The sequence below is a fragment of the Perca fluviatilis genome, chromosome 23, assembly GCF_010015445.1.
Source record: "Perca fluviatilis chromosome 23, GENO_Pfluv_1.0, whole genome shotgun sequence".
Classification (NCBI taxonomy): Eukaryota; Metazoa; Chordata; class Actinopteri; order Perciformes; family Percidae; genus Perca; species Perca fluviatilis.
Window position 1 is genome coordinate 10,671,735 of NC_053134.1, and position 22,856 is coordinate 10,694,590.

At 40.8% G+C, this 22,856-nt stretch overlaps 2 protein-coding genes across 3 annotated transcripts; one reads left to right on the plus strand and one right to left on the minus strand.

Annotated features, from left to right (window-relative positions):
- The first annotated feature begins 313 nt into the window (after positions 1–313).
- si:dkeyp-38g8.5 (uncharacterized protein LOC568385 homolog) lies at positions 314–2,317 on the plus strand. The gene is made up of 4 exons (XM_039791229.1): positions 314–468; positions 990–1,083; positions 1,418–1,505; positions 1,589–2,317. Exons 1-4 carry the CDS (start codon positions 396–398, stop codon positions 2,288–2,290), a joined length of 957 nt encoding a protein of 318 aa, XP_039647163.1. The 5' UTR covers positions 314–395; the 3' UTR covers positions 2,291–2,317.
- Positions 2,318–2,724: 407 nt separating this feature from the next.
- On the minus strand, positions 2,725–22,562 carry epyc (epiphycan). Of its 2 annotated transcripts, none has more exons than XM_039791227.1 (10): positions 22,281–22,562; positions 19,251–19,454; positions 11,420–11,597; positions 10,426–11,058; positions 9,906–10,082; positions 8,303–8,419; positions 7,919–8,077; positions 7,628–7,830; positions 5,520–5,615; positions 2,725–3,674 (listed from the first exon to the last, which is right to left on the minus strand). In XM_039791227.1, exons 2-10 carry the CDS (start codon positions 19,440–19,442, stop codon positions 3,504–3,506), a joined length of 1,926 nt encoding a protein of 641 aa, XP_039647161.1. In that variant the 5' UTR covers positions 19,443–19,454; positions 22,281–22,562; the 3' UTR covers positions 2,725–3,503. The 2 variants fall into 2 exon arrangements, with proteins under 2 accessions (XP_039647161.1, XP_039647162.1); XM_039791228.1 differs by having other exon boundaries at positions 10,465–11,058; positions 22,281–22,561.
- Positions 22,563–22,856: the final 294 nt, after the last annotated feature.

The window sequence follows — 22,856 nt, forward strand, 5'->3', positions numbered from 1 at the left end:
AAGTGGGAGTGAAAAAAGTGCTGGGATACTGTATATGTAATAAGTTACTTTATATACATACAAATCACAAATAGGCTAAATTACAGAATTAAATATTCAATTATAAGAACGTTATTTATATAAACAGAGTGGAGTACAGACAATATGGGCTACTGCCATTTGATTACAATTTCTCAATAGAATATTCTTTTGCAGTGTGCTAAACCTCCACAGCGCTGGACGGCGATAGTGAGCTGATTCTGCCATTGGCGCCTCCTCGTCTACAGGCAGTAAAGCGCTCTCCTAAAAAGTAAGCGAAGAAGAAGATAGGGTTCCTCTGAAGGAAGAACGAGCAGGGAACGAGTGTTTTCTTACAAAGGGCACTTGATAAAGACACTAAAACGAAAAAGAGAAAAATGGAAATCGAGGATCACTCTTACACGAGCACCACTTACGATAAAGTCAACCCCGTAGAGTTCACATATAAAAGTAAGTATAGGCAGCAAGAAATGTCATGTTTTAAGCAAGCTAGCTATAACGTACTCACAGTTTGATTGGAGTTAGCTTGGACACCTAGCTAGTAACCTAGCAAGTGGGCTCCACGGTGAAAGTAACCAATAAGCACGCTTCCATTCAACAATAAAAAAAAAGTGAATGCAATGTTAGTTAACCCACATTTTTCAGCCGGCCTCTAATGGTAATGTAGGCCGTGTTTGTCGTGTAGTATTTGTCTAAATGAGTAAATAGCCTACGAGATAACAAACCAAACTAACTTTTAGATTGTGACCTCGCACCTGTTGATAAATTAATCTAAACAGCTGAGCTGGTTGGGGGAAAATTCTTCCCACTGTACAATAACCAGTATTAAATGTAATTTTCTTAAAGTGCTAATGTTATATTTGAGTCGGGAATTTTGGACTGACACTTTTTCTTTTTCAAAACCCCTCATACAGTAATTATGAAGTAATTAACTAATTTATTTTCTCTCTCTCTCTCTCTCTCCCTCTTAGTGAGTGCAAACGAAATTGAAGAATTTGTAAAGCTGAGGGTTTCAAACCATTACCTCTTCTCTGGAAGGAGAAATACTTCCATGTGGGCATGGAGGTATGCCAGCAAGTTAAAGCTCTGAGAGACATTACTGTGTGAAAATAGAAAGAGGTCTAAATTCCTGGATGCATTCAGATTTGTATATGCATAGGATGTTCTACACTAAGCCAGTACAAAAATCAGATAATTCAAAATGCTTGTAAATGTTCACATTTTAGAAGCTAAACCCATTGACCTTTCGGTATTTTTACTTCAAAACAACGACTTTGTAGATTGCGTTGTATTGATGCTTAGCCTATACTGTATTATTTGTTTATTATTGATGATTATTGATTATTGATATTATTATTGATAGATTAGCAAAATAGTTGACGGTTAAATTATTTTCCAGGGCCATCCTGAAACATATGGGCTTGCAACACAAGATGACCCATAGTCAAGCATCCAAAAAGTGGGAAAACTTGAAGAAGAGATACAAGGTACAGTTTAAATGAAACACTCAGATAACAAGCATTTTGACAAATTTCCTTCTTGATTCATTGCCCTCTCTCTTTTCCCTCAGGACCTAAAGAACCCTCCAGATGGGGTGAAAGTGTTCCCTGAAACATGGCCTTATTTCAACCTGTTAGACGATGCCATGGAGGGTCGACTGAAAGGCAGCGCCCCCATCCTCAAAGCTCTCCCCACCAATGGGGATTTCTTACCCATCTACGAACCCAAGAAAAGGAAGGCATCCATAGTGATAAACTCCCCTGTGCCTTCGTTAGCAGGCGGGCCAGAGATCGAGGTTTCCCTGAACGGAGATGAGGATGAGGAGGAGGCACAGGACGAAGGAAGCCAGGGAATGGATCATACCATGCAAGAGATGGAGCACGACAGGAACACAATGGACAGCGAAAGACAGGCGATGGAGAGGGAGAAACAGGTGATAGAGAGGGAGCGGCTGGTACTGCAGAGGGAGAGAGCTGTGCTGGACAGGGAAGTCGCCGCTCTGGACCGAGACCGAGTCTCGCTGGAGAGAGAGAGGGCGACAATAGAGAGAGAAAAGGCAGTGATGGAGAGGGAGAGGGCAATGGTGGAGAGGGACAGAGACGCTGTGAGCAGGGACCGGCTGGCTCTGGAGCGAGAGAAAGCCAGGCTGGAGAAAGTTAAAGAAAGGACTGAGGAGGTTACAGAAGAGAGCAGCAAGGTGAACCACGCAGATGTCTTGGACAGGAAGGAGAGATTCCTCAACTTGTTTGAAAAACTTATTGAAAATTTTTGATTCATGGGGGTTTTTCTGCACAAAACCTTCCCAGAAGAAACTTTCTGAGCAGTTTCCACCTTGGTTGCATCTGCATATAATTCAAAATGCACATTATACTTCACCTAAGTTGTCAATGAAAACGTTGAGCCACTCCTGGTTCGGAGAGGTCTTCAAAACAACTTTATTCACTTGTGGTTATTCCATACAGAGCACACAATAGCAAGCTATTAGCATTATTCTTAACCCCATCCACAATCAAAATAAACACCCCCCCCGCCTCCCAAATCAAACAATAGTCTTTATTTGATCGACTCTAGACATTCGAGTCTTTGCTATTGTGAACGGTTAAAACATCACTTTTTGAAATGTAATTTACTAAATATTGCAGTTCATGTAAAAAATATTTTTTCAGAATATATATTTTTATATTACAGTACAGACTTTACAACAAATGATTGTGTTTAAATGCGTCTTTTATTGCATTAGATAGTCAATTTACCTTTCATTAAGCTCCAGCTTCAATAAGTTTATGCTAGTATACATTTCCAAAAGTGTTAGATTTGTCATTAATATTAATATTATTTTTTTATTTTTTACAAAACAAACATATTTAAACAATATTACTGGTTGTATTTCTTTGCCAGTCATGAAAAGACAATTAAACAGACACATACATGCCATTTGAGGGTTTTTAATAAACTGATTTCTCCGAATACCACCTATTGCTAATCTCTTTTACGCTTCATCAAGTTGCGGAACAGGAACAGTTTGGCTTTTGAGAAAGTTCTTGTGTGTATGTGTGTGTATTTGTATGCGTGTGTGTGTGTGTGTGTGTGTGTACATGCATTTTGATAGGTGCGGGATTGTGAGAGTGACGGTTTCACGGTGTGTATGTGTGTTGTTGTGTTATGCCTGGCATAAAAATCTGAACAACAGGAAGAAGTAGAGCAGTGTATATGTGCTTGATCACCAGAATCTGACTCAGAATCTATGCGTTTGTAGATGTTTACGGAACATATATTTCCACACAGAGTTTTACTGATCTATAGTATATGTAAGCAGCATGTATGGCAGTTTGTAATTGTAATTAGTTGATTGTTTGTTTGAGGAGTGATAAATTATATGCATGTCTGCGTGTGTGGCTGTATGTGTCAATATGTACAAATATGTGTGCATGTGTTTGTATTCTCGGGAGTCAGTGTGCAAGAGTGTAAGGTATGTGTCTGTGTGGTTAAATGAGATCCCCGATGGGTATACGGGGCAGGCAGACGTAAGCCTGTGGGGTCCTGCTAAGGTTGATGGGGTTGCCGTCCAGACGGATGTCCTCCAGTGCATTCCTGATGTAGTTGAAATCTTTCAGGTTGCAGAATGTGTCCTCGTGCATCATTTGAATATTGTTACGCTGCAATAGATAGAGGAGGATAATGAGATATCATCTCCATGCATGTTAGACTTGCTTTGATGAATCCAATTATAATGGAGAAATATGATCATCAAAGATTACAATAGGGCGCGTACAGAGTATTGGACAAATCGTGGCATGAATTGTAAAGGATTTATAAAACTGCTAGGTTACACAGTAACCATATCTGTCCCCTCCCTTCCAGGTTGGTAAGAAGATCTGGATTTGTTAAAACAAACAGGTTCGGCCTGTTTCATTCAGATATCATATGCTTCCATGTATTTGGTAAAACTTCACGTTTAGTTCATTGAATGTCAATCTTCAAATCTTAATTCGGAAATGTTAAATTGTTTGTTTTGATTTGCTGAAGCAGAGTAGGGAGTTCAGGCACTACTTCACCTACTTCACTAAGGTGCATTGAGAAGGGAAAAAAAACTCAACACTTATACAACCTTATTGTTAGACCAACACGTTTCAGCTTGTGGTCTTCATAAGGGTCAGTTTGTTTTGATTTGTTGAAAGCAAAACCTAAATAGATCCAATAAGATACTGTGAAATCATTCAAATTCAATCGGGTTGGATACTACCAGTGTCCTATTCCACAGGCTACTCTGGGTTTCAGGGTTTTATTTCTTGGGGGCATAAATACATCTTGTTTCATGAGCTGTTCAGTGACAAGATTTTCAGCTTCAGTGCAGAGCGAATACCTGAGTTTGCTACTTAAAGGCCATGCATAAGCCCATTATCCTCCCACACAGGTGTTTTCAATTACCTTTGCCTAATTGTGTGTGTGTGTGTGTGTGTGTGTGTGTTCGTGTGTCTGCTTTACATCTCTCTGACCCTCTTATTGACTGTCCGTGCGTTCATGGACATCGGAAAAACGTTTTTTTTTCCGAGTGAAAACGTCACCATTCACCTAACTTCCTCTGGGAATCACAGGTGGGAAACTCGGGCTCGATTTTACTAACCGAGTTTCCCAGTTGGTGACGCGTTGTTGACAACTGACGTTTGATGTAGGCGACTTTGGTTCACTGAACATATTTCACTGACAATAAACTGTTTATTGTGAACAAATGCCTCTGCCAAGAAACATACACAGACTAACATGTTCTTTTGTTATTGTGGCCTCCATGTTTTCACACACCTGATGCCCTAGGCTACGCCCAACCGTTGGTGGCAGTCATGCAAAAAGTTGTTATGCCAAACGGCAATATAACAGAAGAAGAAGAACACGCATCCCGACCATGTGAATGCTGCCAGTCGGAAAAACAACGTAACCACGGGGGCGGTCCCTGTTATTCCGAGGTGGCATGAACGCGCCATGTGTTGCACCTGTTTGGGTGGGAGAAGTTACACCTTTTTGCATTCTAATTTGTTCGTGAAGTTTCGTGACATCATGATGTCATTTGAGCATAGCTCTACCCACTTCAACATGAACAGAGTGTGAACACACACCTGTGTGGGTCAACAGCACCTGCAATTTGTTATTCCAGATTGCCTTCTCAGTAACCTTACTTAACTTGACTTTGGTTTTATCATGTTAGTTGTTTTGTATTACATTTTCTATTATTGCTTGTTATGCACATTCTTTTTTATTTAATCTTGTTTCCCTGTATTGAGGCAGATCTTAACCCATCTGCCTCAACTGGAAAGCACTTTGGATCAACTTCTGTTGTTTTTAAATGTGCTATATAAATACAGATGACTTGACTTACTTTCATATCAAATCACAACTACAAAGAGACTTTTAACCCTTGTGAGGTTCTGGTGACCCGAAGGACAACACAAGGGTTAATGTTGAGCAGTGGTGGGGAGTGGTAAGAAATGAGGCCAAAGCAGATATACCTGTAGGTGTAGAGATCGCAGGCTGTCTGGTAGAGGCACAGGGATGTAATCAATGTGGTTGTCTGTTAGGTACAGGTACAGCAGGCTAGTCATATCCTGAATACAAAAAGAAAAGATATAAGTCGTTATTGGCTCAGGCCTTAAGAATTTAAGATTTTTTTTTTTTTTTTTTACTGTTTATTGATCCCCAGTGGGGAAATTACAATTTACACTCTGTTTGTTAGAAATCACTACACACAGGCCTGAAATACACACACATGCTCAGGACCTATTCATGCACAAATGGAGAGATGTCAGAGTGAGTGGGCTGCCAGTGCTGAACCAGCACCCTGAGTGGTTTGCGGGGGTACGGTGCTTTGCTCAAGAGCACCTGGCAGTGCCTAGGAGGTGAACTAGCTTCTCTCCAGCTACCAATCCACACTCTGTACTTTTGGTCCATACTGGGATTTGAACCAGTGACCCTCTGGTTTCTAACCCAAGTCCCTACAGACTGAGCTACTACCATTATTTCAAAGCTTTTGCTACATTGCTGTACACTCCTATCCTACTGCTGTAACCTTGCTGTTATCTTCCTCCATATGACATAATTCCCTACATTCTGCTGAGATAGCTGAAACAGTTTCTCTCACTATCATGTCTCCAACCACTCATGTAAATGAACCTCTCACTTTGATGAACAAAGCCTGTATTTGTCCATTTTTAGCATCACACAATCTTATAATTTCTTCACAACAAATGTATCATCGACAGAATAGCAATATCACAAGTACTCTAAAATTATATAAATGTAAAACAGAAGTATGCAATGCAGTATTAAAAGCTCTAAAGCAGTACTACATTGTGTGTGAGGGAGCCTGACCAAGACTAGATTTCTGAGGTTGATGTCTGTATTGATATCTGAGAATTAATGAAATCCGAATATAGTATATCCAGTCAGACATTTGTTAATTTATAAGAAGGGGGACTGAGCCGGTCACCCGGTTTAGAGAATATAGAATATTATAGATCCAAGACGAAACTGACACAAGGGCGGGACTCAGAGAAAAGGAACAGTTAAAATTCCATCTGCTACTTCAGCACCATGGATACTGCCATTGATTTTTCAATACACAGTTACTGATACTGCTACTGATATTTCAGATCCATGGACATAGATTCTAACTTTCACAAACCTCAGTCCGATAAAGGATCAATGAGTCAGACAGATTAGACTAACATATTTAACTAACAAGTCATCAAAACCATATGACAACATAGGTCATTTGTTCCTACACTCTAGTATGACCCATGGGAGTGTTTTAATAAATTAGAGGCCCTAGCGGTGGCAGGAAATAGGACCCACAGGAGCATTTACCATCCTCATACCTAAACTTAACTGTTGTTGTTTTAAAAACGTTGTTAACGTTGTGAAACGGTCGCAGTTTGGTTAGGTGTAGGCACAAAAACTACTCAATTAAGTTTAGGCACCAAAAACTACGACTAGAAAAAGATCATGGTTTGGGTTAAAATCCGTACATCAGTACATAGCGTTACTTCACTTCACATGACGTCATCATGCACGTGACGGAGAACATGACGTAGTTCCGTTTGCTACGTAAAGTTAAAATTACTTGCCGTTTGTTGTTCGCCTATTTTCAAAAGGGACACGAACACCAGTCTCCTGGGTGAATCCTGCGTTTGTTTGACTCACCCACCACCCCTGCTGCCCACCCTTGATGGACTTTTTGTCTTAATACCATGTTACTTGACTTCCTGCTTTGCTCACATCATAATTAATACAACCACCATAGGGTGCTGCCTAATAATAAAGGTAAATATGCGTCATAATTGCGACTTGTACAAGCAAACTAAACAACCCCATTGCCCCAGCACTTTCTCTGTTACTAGGGGAGTGAGAGGGGAGAAGGCAGGTTAACAAGGGGCATGCATTTTGGTCATTTTGCTAACAAGGAGGATGGCATCCCCCCTCATCCCCATTTCAAATCGCCTCCTGGTAATATTGGCCGAAAATTTGTTTTGAATTGTGAGAAATGTGACCTATATCAGCCTTTACTGATTGGGCTTGAGGGTGTGACAGCAATTGTAGTAAGTATAGAAGTTGTACGTACTTTGAATGCCTCTTTGTGAATACCCTTGGTGCCAATATTGTTATGGCTGGCATCGATCAGGCTCATGGTCTCTGGGAGGGCAGGCAGATGTGAAATATGATTTTCTCGAATCACCAGCTCCTCCAGCTCAGGCAGACCCATAAATGCTTTCTCATCGATGGACGTTATCTCGTTGGCGGTTAAGTCGATCTTTTTCAGCTTGCCTGGAAGGAGGCGAAAAACACTCTAAAACATCACCTCTATATTTGGTTCTGAATATCTCTGGTCTAATACATTTTCTTTCCAACATACTCATAAAGGCGAAGTCGGACTTGTTGATCTTGGTGATTCTGTTGTAGCGGGCGTAGAAGTGAGTGGTGTCTTTGGGAAGAGGTGGAACGCTATCCAGCTTCAAGTCATCACAGTAGACCGAACCACCGAGGCACGTGCACAGCAAGCAAGTGGGCATACCTGCAGCACAGGGACAAGAAGGAGAAGAAGAGCAGAGGGAGGGAATACAATATGAAAAAGTAAGAGGTAGAATGTATTTCAGAGGACAGTTGGATTCAGCCTCTAATTATCCACAGGCCAAAGGCAATCAAATCAGGATATCAGGGTTTGTGGACAAGTTCCAAAGGGAACGGACATTTTTATTATTATTTTCTGAATTCCATGCCTGTGTTGTTAAATACTGACCTTCCCTGTCAATCACAGGCTCATCGGGCTCGTCAGGTTCACCAGAGCTCACTGACCCTTCTACACCACCAGTACCCTCCTGAGGGGTTTCTGGTGTAGTCGGAAGCAGCCCCTCCTCTTGTTAGAGACAAGATTAGGTGTTAAAGTAACAGGTTAGATCAGCATGGACAGCATGTCTGGCAATCAGTAGCCCACTGTTTGCCGCAGTTATAAGTTACACACAGTATATTAGCAGTGTTAACCAAGTGTTTATGGCATTTAACTGATTGACGGAAGTTAAATGAAAATGCCTTTTTGGGGTTAATAATGAACTGTGGGGTGCCCGGATAGCTCAGTTGGTAGAGCGGGCGCCCCTATATAAAAGTTTACTCCTCGACGCAGCGGGTCAGACCTGCAGCTCTTTGCTGCATGTCGTTCCCCCCTCTCTCTCCCCTTTCATGTATTCTGCTTTTATATCAAAATAAAGGCTGAAAATGCCCCAAAAAAATAATCTTAAAAAAAAAAAATAATGAAATGTGATCTGCTGAGTGGTCACGAACAATATGCTTGTTAGCAAAGAACCAAAAACGTTTTTTAGGGAAGCCACTTCAAATGGGTGTCATCTTTAGGGTTTCAGTTGTCCCCATGTCGGGCTACTAGGCTTGACAACTGTGGGCTTGGTATAAACATTTATGTGAACATAGTTCCTGCAGTAGATAAATCATTGCTCAACTGCTGCCACTGTCCCTTTTCCGCAGACAAGGTGCCAATGCTTGATCACTTCCTGCAATAAATCTTGCACCGTCTAAGCGTTTCCCTTTCCAAAACATTTCTTGACCAGCAAAACTGGCTCCACTCTAGTACTTTAAAGGTGCCCTGTAGAGTTTCTTGTGAAGAAACAAATGTTTTGGTTTACATTAAATGTTTCTCACCATGTGTATTTCTGACGTTTAACAAATTAATTTCCGTACTCATTTGCAAAGCTGAATTTTTGAATAATTTAAATCATGCAATCATGGTTGCATTATAGGAACTAAATAACGGACTCAGAGATGGTGCCCTTTCATTTGAATTTAAATTGCTCTAGCATATTTTTAGCTTCCGGGTTTGGCTCCAGGAAAGTTGTACAAACATAAAACCTTCATGGATTGAAAATTTTTATAATTGACCTTGTTTGCAGTTGGAGTTGAAGAGTCTTTTATAATGGTGGTCTATGGAGGTAATGCTTCTTGGGCCGTAGAATGTTTTTTTTGTTGCAGTACTGCGAGCGGCCACTAGGATAATTTGGCAGCAAGGCGGAGTTTAACTAGCTAGCAGTCTTCTTTGTCACTGTCTTTCCTGATGCAACGTAGTGCTTCTTTGCGTTACTGGCACCATTTAGCACTATAGCGTGAAACAAGCATCAAAAAATATGTATTGCCTTCTGTGTCCTCGTCAAACAAAGCCCCACAGGGTCCCTTTAAAACTGCTGGTCTCAAACAAGGGCCAGTTCATGAAAAGATTTGTTGGCTCAGTATCGGCAATGGCACCTTGTTTTTGGTATACTTTTTGGAGTGTGAGGCATGGACTTTAGTTTTTACCTTGCCTTTTACATACCTCTAACAAGTCAAGATTAGATACTGACCTTTATCAGTGTCAGGGATCAGAGTTACCTCAGGGACCTCTGCGTCTCCAGAGCCAGAGACACCAGAAGCCCCAGAGGATCCAGAGAACCCTGAGGTTCCTGACGCTCCTGAGAACTCCCCTGAAGCACCCGATGCCTCGCTAGGGGTAGTCTCGGGAATGAGGAGCGGCTCCTCCTCTTGTTAGAGCCAAGGGTTTGGGTTAGGAGACATGAGATTAGGGAGGTGGAGGGGGTGAGATGGACAATCAATCAACCCATTAATCAATCACACTCACATTTTAGATGTGACAGGAGGTTAGCAGAACAATGATTATGAGTAACACAAATACAGTGACACACAGTGGAACAAATAAGTAAGATTACAAGCAAAACAAAAATCAACATTTAACTACATTTAAAAAGGACGCAGTTAAATGGAATTTATGAATCACATAGAATAAGAATAAGTTATTTCTACACACATCAAGAAATAGAGTCGCCACAAGCCTTACTAGCAGACATCTGCTATAAAAATACTAACCTCCAGAAATAAATGTTATCCCTGAGTCACCGGACTCACCAGAGCTTCCGGAGGCCCCTGAGTTCAAAAGATCTCCGGAGAACCCGGAACCAGACTGGTCCCCAGATCCTCCAGAGCCCAGGGGCAATTCAATGGAAATACCAGAGCCAAGGTCCCCAGAAGCTCCAGAAACATCCCCTGAGGCTCCAGAAGTATCCCCTGAGGCTCCAGAAGTATCCCCGGAGGCTCCAGAAGTATCCCCAGAGGCTCCAGAAGTATCCCCAGAGGCTCCAGAAGTATCCCCGGATCCTGAGAGATCCCCAGATATCAAGAGATCCCCAGATCCTGGGAGATCCCCAGATATCAAGAGATCCCCCCAGCCTGAGAGATCCCCAGATATCAAGAGATCCCCAGATATCAAGAGATCCCCAGATACCAAGAATTCCCCAGATCCCCCAGAGCTGAGAAGCTCCTCAGAGGCTTCGGAAATCAGGACAATATCACCAGAACCCCCAGAGCCACCGGAGAACAGTAGGTCTCCTGAGTCTCCAGACCCAGAAGCCCCAGAAGCTCCCGAGGCCCCAGACCCTACGGAGCCCCCAAAATCCCCGGACACATGAAGGATGTCAATGGGCGTCAGACGCAGCTCCACCTCTTGTTAGAGACAAGATTAGGTATTAATAAACAGACTGATGAAATAGATCATTAATCAGGTTTGAAGCTCACAATGATGATTAGGTTAAGTAGTTGGTGACAAATGGACACAATTATTGAAAAGGACACATTTAACCATTAACAGCTAGTTAAATGGAAGACATGCACATGGAAAAGATGATTGTTGAAGATGCAGACAATGAGTTTAGAGAATAGATTAGAGCATCTTTGTTTTGGATGTTTTTGTCATTGTGGGTTACGCTGCTTTAACAACTCCAAAGGCCCAAGGAACAGCAAGGCCCTCTCTTTAACCCAGTGAACTTCAGTGACTCTATGTTTATGGGTGTGTGCTTTTTCAGACCTTTCTGTGTGTCTGGGCCCATGAGAACGCCAGAGCCCCCTGAACCCTGAGGGGTGAGCTGGGGTGTTAGGGGCAACTCTTCCTCCTCCTCTTCCTCCTCTTGTTCTACTTGTTCTTCCAACGAGGCCTCGGGTACAGGGTAGTTATAGTCAGGTGGGGCTAGTGTTCCAATCTCTATCTGAGGGAAAGACAGCAGTAGTAAGTAAAAATGTATGAGACGAGATGTTTTTCTCAATCTGTAGTCTACATAACAAAAACTAGTCAGAGTAAGCACTTGCCTGTTTTTTTGATTCATCTTTGCTGATCCTTAATACTATTTTTTTTATATTTAACAAAAATAGAACATATAAACACACTTGAACAAGAACAACCCCCCTCTCCCACCCCCACCCTCTGCGGTCTCGGGGAAGAGAAAGAAAAAACAAAAACAGAAATCACACCTTGCCTAGTCGCCCTCCTCAAGTTCTTGTGATGCTGAGGTCATTAGGACTGATACCTGTGCTGCTGCACCTTTCCATAGGTCTATAGTAGATGATTTGGCTTTGTTAATCCTTGCTGTAGAGAGCTCAAGCATAACTATGTCCAGAAAATACACCAACCACTGTTTTATACAAAGCGAGTGGGGGGGAAGCCAGCGCTGAGCTATCATTTTCTTCTGTCTCCCAAGCAGGTGTAATTTAGAGTCGTCATTAAATAACAAAACAATGGGGTCAGTAGGAATTTGACAGCCTATCACATCAGATATTATTGATGTTGTTTTATTCCAGAACTCATGCACCTGTTCACATTCCCAGACCATGTGCAGGAAAGTTCCAGTTTATTCAGGTTGACAGAACGTGCAATAGGGAGTAGGAATGCCTTTGGAGACGTATCTCTTCTGAGGTGTCCAATATGCCCTATAACATATGTTGAAGTGTATCTGCTGGTGATTTGGGTTCTTGGAACAGTGGGAAATGTTGTCCCAAACTGTCTCCCAATTAATTACATTCCCCTCCGGGCTCAGCTCTTGCTCCTATTTCTTTAGTATTGGGAGTTCTCCTACGGATACTTGCATCAGTTTAGCATAAATCCTGGACACTAATCCTCTCGCAGGAAAATCAACAAGCCATTTAATGATTGGGTGAGTCTCGAGACTCCGTAACATTTTAGGGCTGACCATAAGCGAAGATAAAGGAAGAAGGATGTCCTAGGGACCTCAAAGCTAGTTCTCAGGTCCTCAAAACTCAACATACCTTCCCCGTTGAATAACTGGTCTAGAGTATAAATACCTCTGTCACTCCACTGGTTACAAACAAAAGGTTTGTTACCAGACATTAAGTGCATGTTGTGCCAAATTGGGGTGCTCAAATGCCACTTATTGGTGTAGTGAAGTTGCTCCTCGACCTGTTTAAAGTTAGTCAATGTGTTGGTGATAATAGGGCCATAGGCTAGCATACACTTTTTTGGACACACACCTGCAAAGGCAAGTTCTTGCAGTCTTAGACTCCCAGTGAGGTTTTGCTTTATTTCTCTACATGGAACTGTAAATGAGGGGTCTATCCACACTCTGAGGGCCCGTAGCTGAAAGGCTCTATGGTACACTTTAAGGTTGGGGAGGGCCAGGCCTCCCATGTCCGTGGTACGTTGCAAGGTAGAGTATTTAGCCTAGGTTGTTTACTATTCCAAATATACGTACGTTTCTTCCAGAAATGTATCGGTGGGGGTAAAGGGATCATTGTACTTAAGAAGTTCACACGAGGAACTATGTTCATTTAAACAACAGCAATCCTGGACTGTAGCAATGCTGGCAGCGCGGACCAATTAGTCAGATCCCTTTGCACACTACTTAGTATAGTTTCATAGTTGTCCTGGACAACTCGCTGTAGCGACGCATGGATGGTGATGCCCAAATATGTAATTTTGCTTTGGGTTGGTATTGTATCACTAATAGCTGATGTCACTGTTTGTTGTTCAACAGGAGCAGATTAGATATATTCCAATTGATTTTATAGCCGGAGATTGAGCCAAATTCGTTAAAGATCTTAAGAATTTTTGGAACAGAGTCCTCAAGGTCAGATATGTACAGTAAAATATCATCTGCAAATAACGATATTGAATTGTTATTGGATTTAATCTGGACATTACATATTTATTTTGGGTTTTGGCCTGGGCTAACGGTTCAAGAGAGATCGCAAATAGCATGGGAGATAGCGGGCATCCCTGTCTCGAGCCCTGCGCGATGGAGAATGGCTGTGAATGCAGGCCATTGGTTGAGACTATGGCTGTGGGATTCGCATATAAAGTGTGCACCATGTCAATGAATTTAACTCCCAAACCAAGCCTCTCCATTACTTGCCACAAGTAGTTCCACTCTAGGCGGTCAAAAGCCTTTTCCGCGTCCAGTGATAAAACTGCTGCCGTTGTTAGGAGGTTTTTGGCTTCTTCTATTACATGGAGTAATCTGTATATATTGTCTGCAGCTTGACGCTTTGGTATAAACCCTAATTGGTCAGGGTGGACTAGCTTCTCAATGAAGCGTTCTAGGCGTAGTGCCAAGACTTTGGAATAAAGCTTAATATCAGTCCCAATGAGGCTGATGGGCCTGTAATTTGAGCACTCCGCAGGATCTTTGCCCTTTTTGTGTATGACCGAAATTAGCGCAGTGTTGGTTTGTTGATGAAAGGTGCCCTTCTCTATGGCCGAGGTTAAAGTTTGTAAAATGCTAGGTCCTAGTGTGTCAAAGAACTGTAGTAAGAGTTCTGATGGAATTCCATCCAAGCCTAGTGTTTTCCCTTTCTTAGCTGTTTTTAACGCTGATTTGAGTTCCTCTAACGTAATAGGTTGACCCAGTTGAATACTATTTTTTTAAAGTAAGCTAACTTTTTCCTGATATTAATGTACACAGGCAAAATACAGGCCAAGACCTTTTGCTCTACTCCAAAGTAATGTTTGGTAAACTTTAAGAAGACAATTTAGCAACCTAACAAATGGTGACAGATCTGCCCTATAATGAACCATACTTCTGAAAGGATCATACAGCCTGTTCATTAAAAAGTCTATCACTGATTTTAAGAGAATAATCAGAACACTGGTGCTTCCTTGTTCAATTAAGTTTATACAGTATGCACAGTATGTAGTCTGTCATCTACTGACTGTTTTTAGAATATGAAAGACATACTTCATATTTAGGCATATACTGAAGCATGGAGGGCAACATGCAAAATGTTTATTTAGCAAGACTTTAGCATTTTTAAGACAAAACTGACATTTATTTCACAAGATTACGACAGTTAGGGCATTTAGTCAAGCCAAGTACTGTAAGTGTGTGAACATTTTAATGACAGAGATTGGAAGGTAATGTTTTGCATCTGTTACAACTATCATTCCAACAATAACTTAATTAATAACAATGTGTTGGGACACAGTGTAAGGAAAGTTTTGATTCCATCCATTACAACTTTCATTTCTTTTATCTACATGTATTATAAGCAGGGATATACAGGCCAATACCTTGTAGGTGCTACAGTAAGTGAAAAAAATAACCTATGACCTCTGTGATCATCATGTAATTTGGCACTGTTATCATGTAACTTAAGTACAAGATACAATTAATGGAGGATGGATTGATGAATACAAGGCAGGTAAGTCAGTTCTTCCTTTCTCCCTCTCTCCAGTGATATGTTAAAAACAGGCAAAAGGCAAAAAAGTAAACAGGTGAAGTCTCCAGAACTGAGACACAGTGATCGTAGGTGGCAGTTAAACTGTATCAAGGACCCAAACTAAGAGCGATGAGACGAATATCATCTCCACCACTAGATGGCAGCAACGTGTACGGCTTAGGAGTAGAGGCAGCAGTGACCGCTCAGATGCAACATCTAGGACATGCTATAGAATACATTATTGTAGTAGAAGTGATAATAGTGATTAACAGTTTCACTTGCCACGAACCATTTGCACTCTCTGAATGTATATGTAATGTGTTATACATTACAGCAGATTTACAAAAGAACATTGACAGATATCTTGCCATCTAAAATGTCAAAAGGATTTATATGGATTTAGTTAAGAGCTCTTGTTTATATATATATAATAACACATTTGTAATCATTATTGAAAGATTTTTAAAGAAACATTAGCCTATAGATTCCACATATTTACTGCAACACATTGATTTGTTCTAAATGCAATTCAACCTGGTTGCAGTCAATTTAGTGTGTTCTTTGACAAACTGCAAAGGTTACATCCAAGGACTAAAGAACACAACATGTTAATGTCTCTTCTACCCTTCTACCTATTTCAACATATCAAATTTTATAAATAAAAGGCTTAGTTTCTTTGTTTATCAAATAAGCTATCATTTATGTTTTATGTTGGGAAATAAATTAATGTTGTAAAATCAACCAAGCTTTATGAATTACAGGGCTCTGTGGTTCCTTCATTAAAAGCTTTAGGTATATCCATCTGGTATTATAATCGTATTTACACTCATTGCAGTTGCTCTTTGATGTTTAATCAAACCTGCACTTCTATCATTCTCCAGACGAGGGCAATGAACCCCCACACACCACCACAGGTAATACCTGACACCCTCTCACGCCCAACAAGGCTGACTCAACCCTCCAAAAAGGGAATGGTCCTTGTGGAACCAAGACACACATGGTAGCTCCAAGAATCCATATTTTAGTCTTTTAGCTGAATTCGACCCACAGTAAGCAGTTGTCAGTAAGACAAGAGGTATCAAAAATTAATGTATATCAGTACAATAAATCAAGTCAAACAAGGTACAGCCTTTAAGCTATCTATGGGTTACAAGAATTACCACTAAGTTAAAAGTCATTCAGAGACTTTAAATGCAGCAATGAAGAAATGTCCAGTCACATTTTAAGCTTGGCAGTTTGGGATACAACAAGGTAGGCCTTTGAAAAGTCTTGCACAGAGTTTGCTCGCTGCAGCTCTCCCCTTCATTTCCCCCTTTACCCAAAGCAAACATATATACCCGAGGGAATAGAAGAGGCGAAAAGCTGGAAACCAAAAATACTAAGAAAAAAACCCTTTGGAAACAGCATGGGAATACAGAATGCACAGGGATAGATGTTGAATGTGAGCATCAAGCTGACGCCAAATGGTATGTTGCTGCTGTAGCCAATACAATCAGTAGGTGCATTCAGCACGGTAAGGGAAGTTCCAGACTTTTCCAAAAAGTCCTTGCACTGGTTCACCAGCTGCAACCTTTTCAATAAACAAAATGACAGAAGTATTGCGAAGAACGAAGAAATGTGCACCAGGACCACCCATCTCATGTTTCATATCCAGATACTGCACAGTACAATATCAAGTTAATCATATAAAGTGTTGGGTTCAATGAAAATCCATGTGGCAAATTTTGAGTCACATTTATGAGGCTCTCCGGCCCAAAGCACTCTGTAACTTAAAGAAAAAGTTCAACATTTCGGGAAATACGCTTATTCGCTTTCTTGCCGAGAGTTAGATGAGAAGATTGATAACACACGTCTGTGAACACCAGCCCGCAGCATCTTCATAAAGTCTGTTAAACCACATCATGTTGTTTTTACACTTTGGTTTTTGTTATCCTGTTAATTAGTAAGCTTTAGGTGCTGTTAGACAGATTTTGTTGGACAGAGCCAGGATAGCTGTTTCCCTGTCTTCATGCTAAGCTATGCTAACAGGCTGTAGCTTCATATTTAATGCATGACATGAGAGTAGTATACATCTTTCATATAACTCTCAGCAAGACAAATGCAGGGACAAAATTTCCTGTATTTTCAAGTAATATTATTTATTAAGATTATGATATTAATTATTGGAAAAATGTACATTGAATTTATTTAGTTGTTTTCCAAGTGGAGCAAATTAAGAACTACCGGTGGCTGGCAAAAAACGTACTTAGTAATACAACCCAATACAGCAGCAGCACAAACAGCAACTTCTAATATTACCTTAGAGTTTAATACTTGAGGATTTAAACTCTGTTTCAAAATGATGAAAGAGAGATTAGATGTCTTGGTGAAACTAAGAAGATGTCTAAATGAATCTAAAATCGGTGATTAAAGCATTTGCAGAGACTTTTGAATGCAGCAGACCGAATACGATTTGCTTGGATAACATAGTAGATGAGCCTTTACTTCTCTCAAAAGAGACAAGCCCTGAGGAGAAAGAAGAGAAATACCAACAGAGGGCTGGATGTGGAAAGTAAAGAGTCAGCATTCCAGAGGCATGGAGCTCATCGTCGCTTCATTTCTCCCCTGACATCTGATGCGTGTGTGTGTGATTAAAATCCATTTAATCCTCACTCTTCTTAAGCAACCAGTATATCTAAGGAGCTGCCCTTTCACCTTTAACTGTGCAAAACAAATGACAGATCCTTGCAATATGCTATTTCTCCACACACAATGCTGCAATTATGAGTCAGAACTGTGATATCTATTCAGTGCGAACAACAAGATGGGAAAGATTCTAGGAACTCTAATTGTAATGTTTTTACTCTTCCTACTCCCACAGACTCCCACACAATTTTATGCAATGTGCAGTGTCATTTCCAGGCTTGTTAAACAGGCAGACATTATTAAAGTCATTCCCCTGCAACACATTACAACTTTCCCACCATGAATACTGTCAGCTGTACAACTTTGCACAACATAATTTAATATAGACAAAGGCTGTTGTACCTTTTTGCAACTGTTGATGGAAATATTTTTTTCTTTATGTCGTTAGTTCTACTACATCTTGTCATATCTGCTAAATCTGCATTAGATTGTGGGATTGGCCTTAGGTAACAGCAGTAGTGTGAGTGCAATCCACATCGGGTTTAAGTTAAATCACTGGCTCAGAAGAAGCCTGCTGGCCTAATTTCTGTGTTACAAAGAGGTATGAACGGGAACATGAAATTTGGCTATAGCTTGCCATCCCAGCATGCCCTGCAGTCTTGCCACATCACATTTCAACTGATTTAAAGGACACTTCTGGAATCCATCAGGCAGCGAGTAACCCTTTCTGCCTCTGTTCTCCACTCATCTTTTAAAAGTTGTTGTGCTGAGCAGAATTTGAGCAGAATGAGAAATGTAGTAAGTCCCAGAGGGCACAGCAGTCATTGAGTTTGAGCACATGCTCTATCTGTGTTTCCTGTATTTTTCCTCTTTACTTTTTACTGATAGTAATATATATATATATATATATATCAATAATGTAAAGTATATATATATATATATATATATATATATATATATATATATACTTTACATTATTGATTAAATGTAAAGTCAAAATGAAATCATGGAAAAAAATCTAACTACTTCTTCTTTGATTTATGGAGGCAAATAAAAAAATATCCTTCATTGGGGTACATCTACTGTTTGATTCCACGTATAAAAACTACTTTGGATGCAGAAGAATTCTGCCTGTGGAGACTCTAGGGCATGTAACTTAAATGGGGGCTTGGTTCAAAACTTGTCACTTATTACACTGTCATGGCTGTGATTTATGGAATCAGAAAAAAAACGTGACTTTTGGGAATTGTAGCAGCCTGCATGTTTTAAGATGTGAGTTGTATATGTATGTTGATGTGATTGATGGTGATTACACCAACATTTTATATGTCAATCACATGGCATGACCTATGACCCAATTTATTTACTTGAACTGCCAATTTAAGGTGACTGCAGATCTCAAAATCAGGAGGTAAAGTATTAAGATAAACGTAATAATAATAATAATGTAAATGTTATAAAGACATACACATTTTCTTTGTAATGACAGTTGGAGCTTAAAGGCCAGTGTATGCGGGTATCTGTATGTTTTGGCCAAACATTTTCTCTTGACCGATACAGTTTCTTACCTGAGGATCATCAATTGTCAGCCCATCTTCATAGTCATAGATATCTTGGTTCTCCGAATTTAAATTGTCTAGATCTACATCGTAGTTGGCGCTGTCATATGTGTCCAAGTCCACTTGTCGGGAAAATCTGGGGCCAGCCACCGCTGCTTTGAGGACGAAGAGTCCCAAAACGAGTCCCACAAGCATCCTCATACTGTCGTCCACCTTGACATGAACAGAGAGATGTAAAGTAAAAGGGGGAACGTCCATTTAAAGATTTACATTTGTAGACAGTTGCATGGAAGTTAGGTGAGTTTTCACTTGTTCAATTTATTATTTAATGTAATTTGTCTGTAACTAATAATGTAATGGTAAAGTGAAAAAGGAACAAACATGCAGAAATTTACCTTTTTGAATATATATATATATATATATATATATATATATATATATATATGTATATATGTGTGTGTGTATATATATATATACACACACAGTATATTATTGTTAGAATTGAGGACAAGCTATGCATTAAAACATAGTTCCACATACTGTAAGTGCACTTCAACAAGGCATGTCTTCATGATATTGGCTGCTTAAATAACCAGCATGGTACAACAGACCAGGGACTTGACATTGTGTAACATCACTAAGGTCAGTGATTTCATTATTGAGGTGCAGACAGCTGGAGGGACCGTATTCAGTCTCACTATTTAGGGGTCAGCCATCTTGGCTCAAATCAGTACTTGCCTGTGGTGTGTCAAAAGTCAGAAGTTAGAGTTGATCTGATAAGGAACCATGGGAAATCTAATTTAGGCTTGTAGGATTTTGGGTTTTAAAAGTACTTAAATAGATTTTGGGTAGCTTCTTTTCCAATAAAACATTGTTAAAGCCACATCTGAACTTGTGTGTTTTGGGCGTCAATTTTTTTTCCCAATCACACCAAAAAGGCTTTGGCAGAAACATGCAGCAAAATTCAAGGCAACAAACTTTAAATGAGGGTGCAGACAAGAGGGTCTTTTCTACTTGAATCTAAAATTAGAATGTATGATTTTCATTGGTTGCAGATCTACCATGCACTGCCCTGACCCAGATAGCTGCTGTTCATAATCTTGTTCATGTCCTCAGCAGCACAGCTCTGCTAAGCTTAGCAAGGTTGGTTAAGTTTATAAATGTGAATCCCTTGTGGTAAGTGCTAATAAGATTAGCATAAGTTAATTACCGCATAATTAGATGGCATTAATCATCTGTCAGTGGAGGAATTTCATAGCACACTAATAGCAGGTGTAGCCGCACTTCAGCAGGCCTGAGATAGGTGCTGTGAAATCCAAGAAGAGAAGAAGAGTTTAAAGAGAGTCCTCTAGGCCGGGGCAGAGAAATGGAGAGCGAGGGAAGGGAAGAAGAGAAAAAAAGAGTGAGATGGCGAGAGAGACGTGGACAAGATGTTGGCCCTCAGGGTTAGGTGGAGAGAGTGAGGGGAGAGCAAGAGAGAGAGAAAGAGTGAGAGAGAGAGAGAGAGAGAGAGAGAGAGAGAGAGAGAGAGAGAGACAGGTTTCTAAGCTAACTCGACCCCTCACCCTTTACAGAGGGCCTTTATGAGGCCCCATGCTGCCTGTCTCAGCACTCAAACTCCAAATTCCACCGAGGTTTGTGGACAGGATGGCAGTGAGTTACAGCTGCAAGGAAAAGCTTCATTCAGCAGTGAGGTTGCTCAAACACACACACACACACACACACACACACACACACACACACACACACACACACACACACACACACACACACACAGACACACGCACACACACACACACACACACACACGCACACACACACACACACACACACACACACACACACACACACACACACACACACACACACACACACACACACACACACACACACAAACACAGACACACACACACACACACACACACACAAACACACACTTGGAAAGACACATCCTCTGACAGATGCCCACTCTGTCTTAACACACCTATCTTTCAGAGAGAGAAAATTGAGAAGCTGCTATTTTTGGGATGAGGACATAAAAACACCTTCACAGGTTTTTTAAGTCGTGTATCAAATCGTTGATATCAGAGGGATTTACTAATTATACAAATCAATCCCATCATTGTCTCTTGGAAATGTCCCACATGAACTGAGTGCACCCTATGGAGAAAAGGTGAGGTGACTGGTCAGCATCCCAACTGAAATAGACCTTCTGTCATGAGGCTATGAAATCCAGCATGGGCACACTGAAAGAGGGACTATACTAGAGACAGAGGTGTGCTTATACAGGCCATCACAGTGTACAGTGTGTGGAAACTGTGTATGTGTGTAGCCTCCAGACTACCTCTGTGTTATGCTTGGCTCTGGTTTGGGCATTCCTGATATCCAGTGATTCTACCTTCTTTATATTTAAGAAAACTTGACAGATGTTTTCTAGAGGTTGCACAACAAACTGGTAACTGTTATCACAAAAAGGTTCAAAGGAATTTGGAAATCCTCAAACAAGCAGGTGACAAAAATTTAAGTTAGTAAGAAAAATAATATATGCAAAATATTCAGAATGTATAAAAAAATTATATTGGAGGATTTTTTTTTTTTAGCAAAAATTGACAAAAAAGTTAAAGACTTGTTAAATCTCTTGAGGCAAACTTCTTGCATGCTTGCTTGATTAGATATTGCTTCAAATAAAAAACAACGCTGCAGCTGTCAAAAAAAGTCAGTATTACCAAGGTTGTCAATTATCCAAAAAACACCTGTCCGACACTCACACCTGAATCACATCTACTGAAGCTTAGAAAAAACTACCAGCCAACATATCACAACAACTAAGACTGCCAAAGGACAACAAATAAATCCACATTTCAGTCACCAAAGCAAGTCCCTAAGTGAAAATAAAACAGCTGCACCAGCAACCAATTAGCCAAGAAGCTCCTATATGCAAACCCTGAATAGCAGTGTTTTTGGAGGAGCAAGTCAAGCCTAATCCCCTGCTCTATAGAGCCATTGAGCCAGCATGAAGATAGCACCGAGAACGCTTACCTCTGTCTCCTGCTTTCCCGAATGGTCCCTTCAGCCGTGATGGAGATGCTGAGGGCTCCGGGACTTGGCCAATGGTGAGAGGTCGCGCAGGGTGCCTTGAAGAGGGGAGGGTGCGTGTGTGAAGTGTGTGAAAGGTGTTGTGTGCGTGAATGTGACAAGTGTGTGTGTGTGTGTGTGTGTGTGTGTGTGTGTGTATGTGTATGTGTATGTGTAGGTCTGTGCGCTCTGGCAGACCTGAGTGCCCTGCCGCTTATGTGTGAAGGTAGGCACTGAGACTGATTGGACCAGAGCAGACTGCTTTTGGTCAGTCGTAGTGCGCCCACCCCACACCGTACACCCACATGCACGACCCTCTTAAACACACACACACACACACACACACACACACACACACACACACACACACACACACACACACACACACACACACATAAACAGACACCAGACACAGAGAGAAAGAGAGAGCAAAGGCCCCCCAATGGCAGAATACCTTTTTATCCCTTACAAAAGTGTCCTTTATTTGTCTAAGAGTGTGGCTCAATCAGACTGAAATATTTGTCCGCCTTTTCCTGAGGT

Excerpts from the sequence above, each read along its gene's own strand:
- epyc (XM_039791227.1), bottom strand. The coding sequence starts at position 19,442 with ATGAGGATGCTTGTGGGACTCGTTTTGGGACTCTTCGTCCTCAAAGCA. Across the intron at positions 11,598-19,250 it reads TGACAATTGATGATCCTCAG|ATAGAGATTGGAACACTAGC; the intron begins GTAAGAAACTGT and ends TCTTTCCCTCAG. Across the intron at positions 8,078-8,302 it reads GCCTGTGATTGACAGGGAAG|GTATGCCCACTTGCTTGCTG; the intron begins GTCAGTATTTAA and ends CCTGTGCTGCAG.
- si:dkeyp-38g8.5 (XM_039791229.1), top strand. The coding sequence starts at position 396 with ATGGAAATCGAGGATCACTCTTACACGAGCACCACTTACGATAAAGTC. Across the intron at positions 469-989 it reads CGTAGAGTTCACATATAAAA|TGAGTGCAAACGAAATTGAA; the intron begins GTAAGTATAGGC and ends TCTCCCTCTTAG. Across the intron at positions 1,084-1,417 it reads ACTTCCATGTGGGCATGGAG|GGCCATCCTGAAACATATGG; the intron begins GTATGCCAGCAA and ends ATTATTTTCCAG.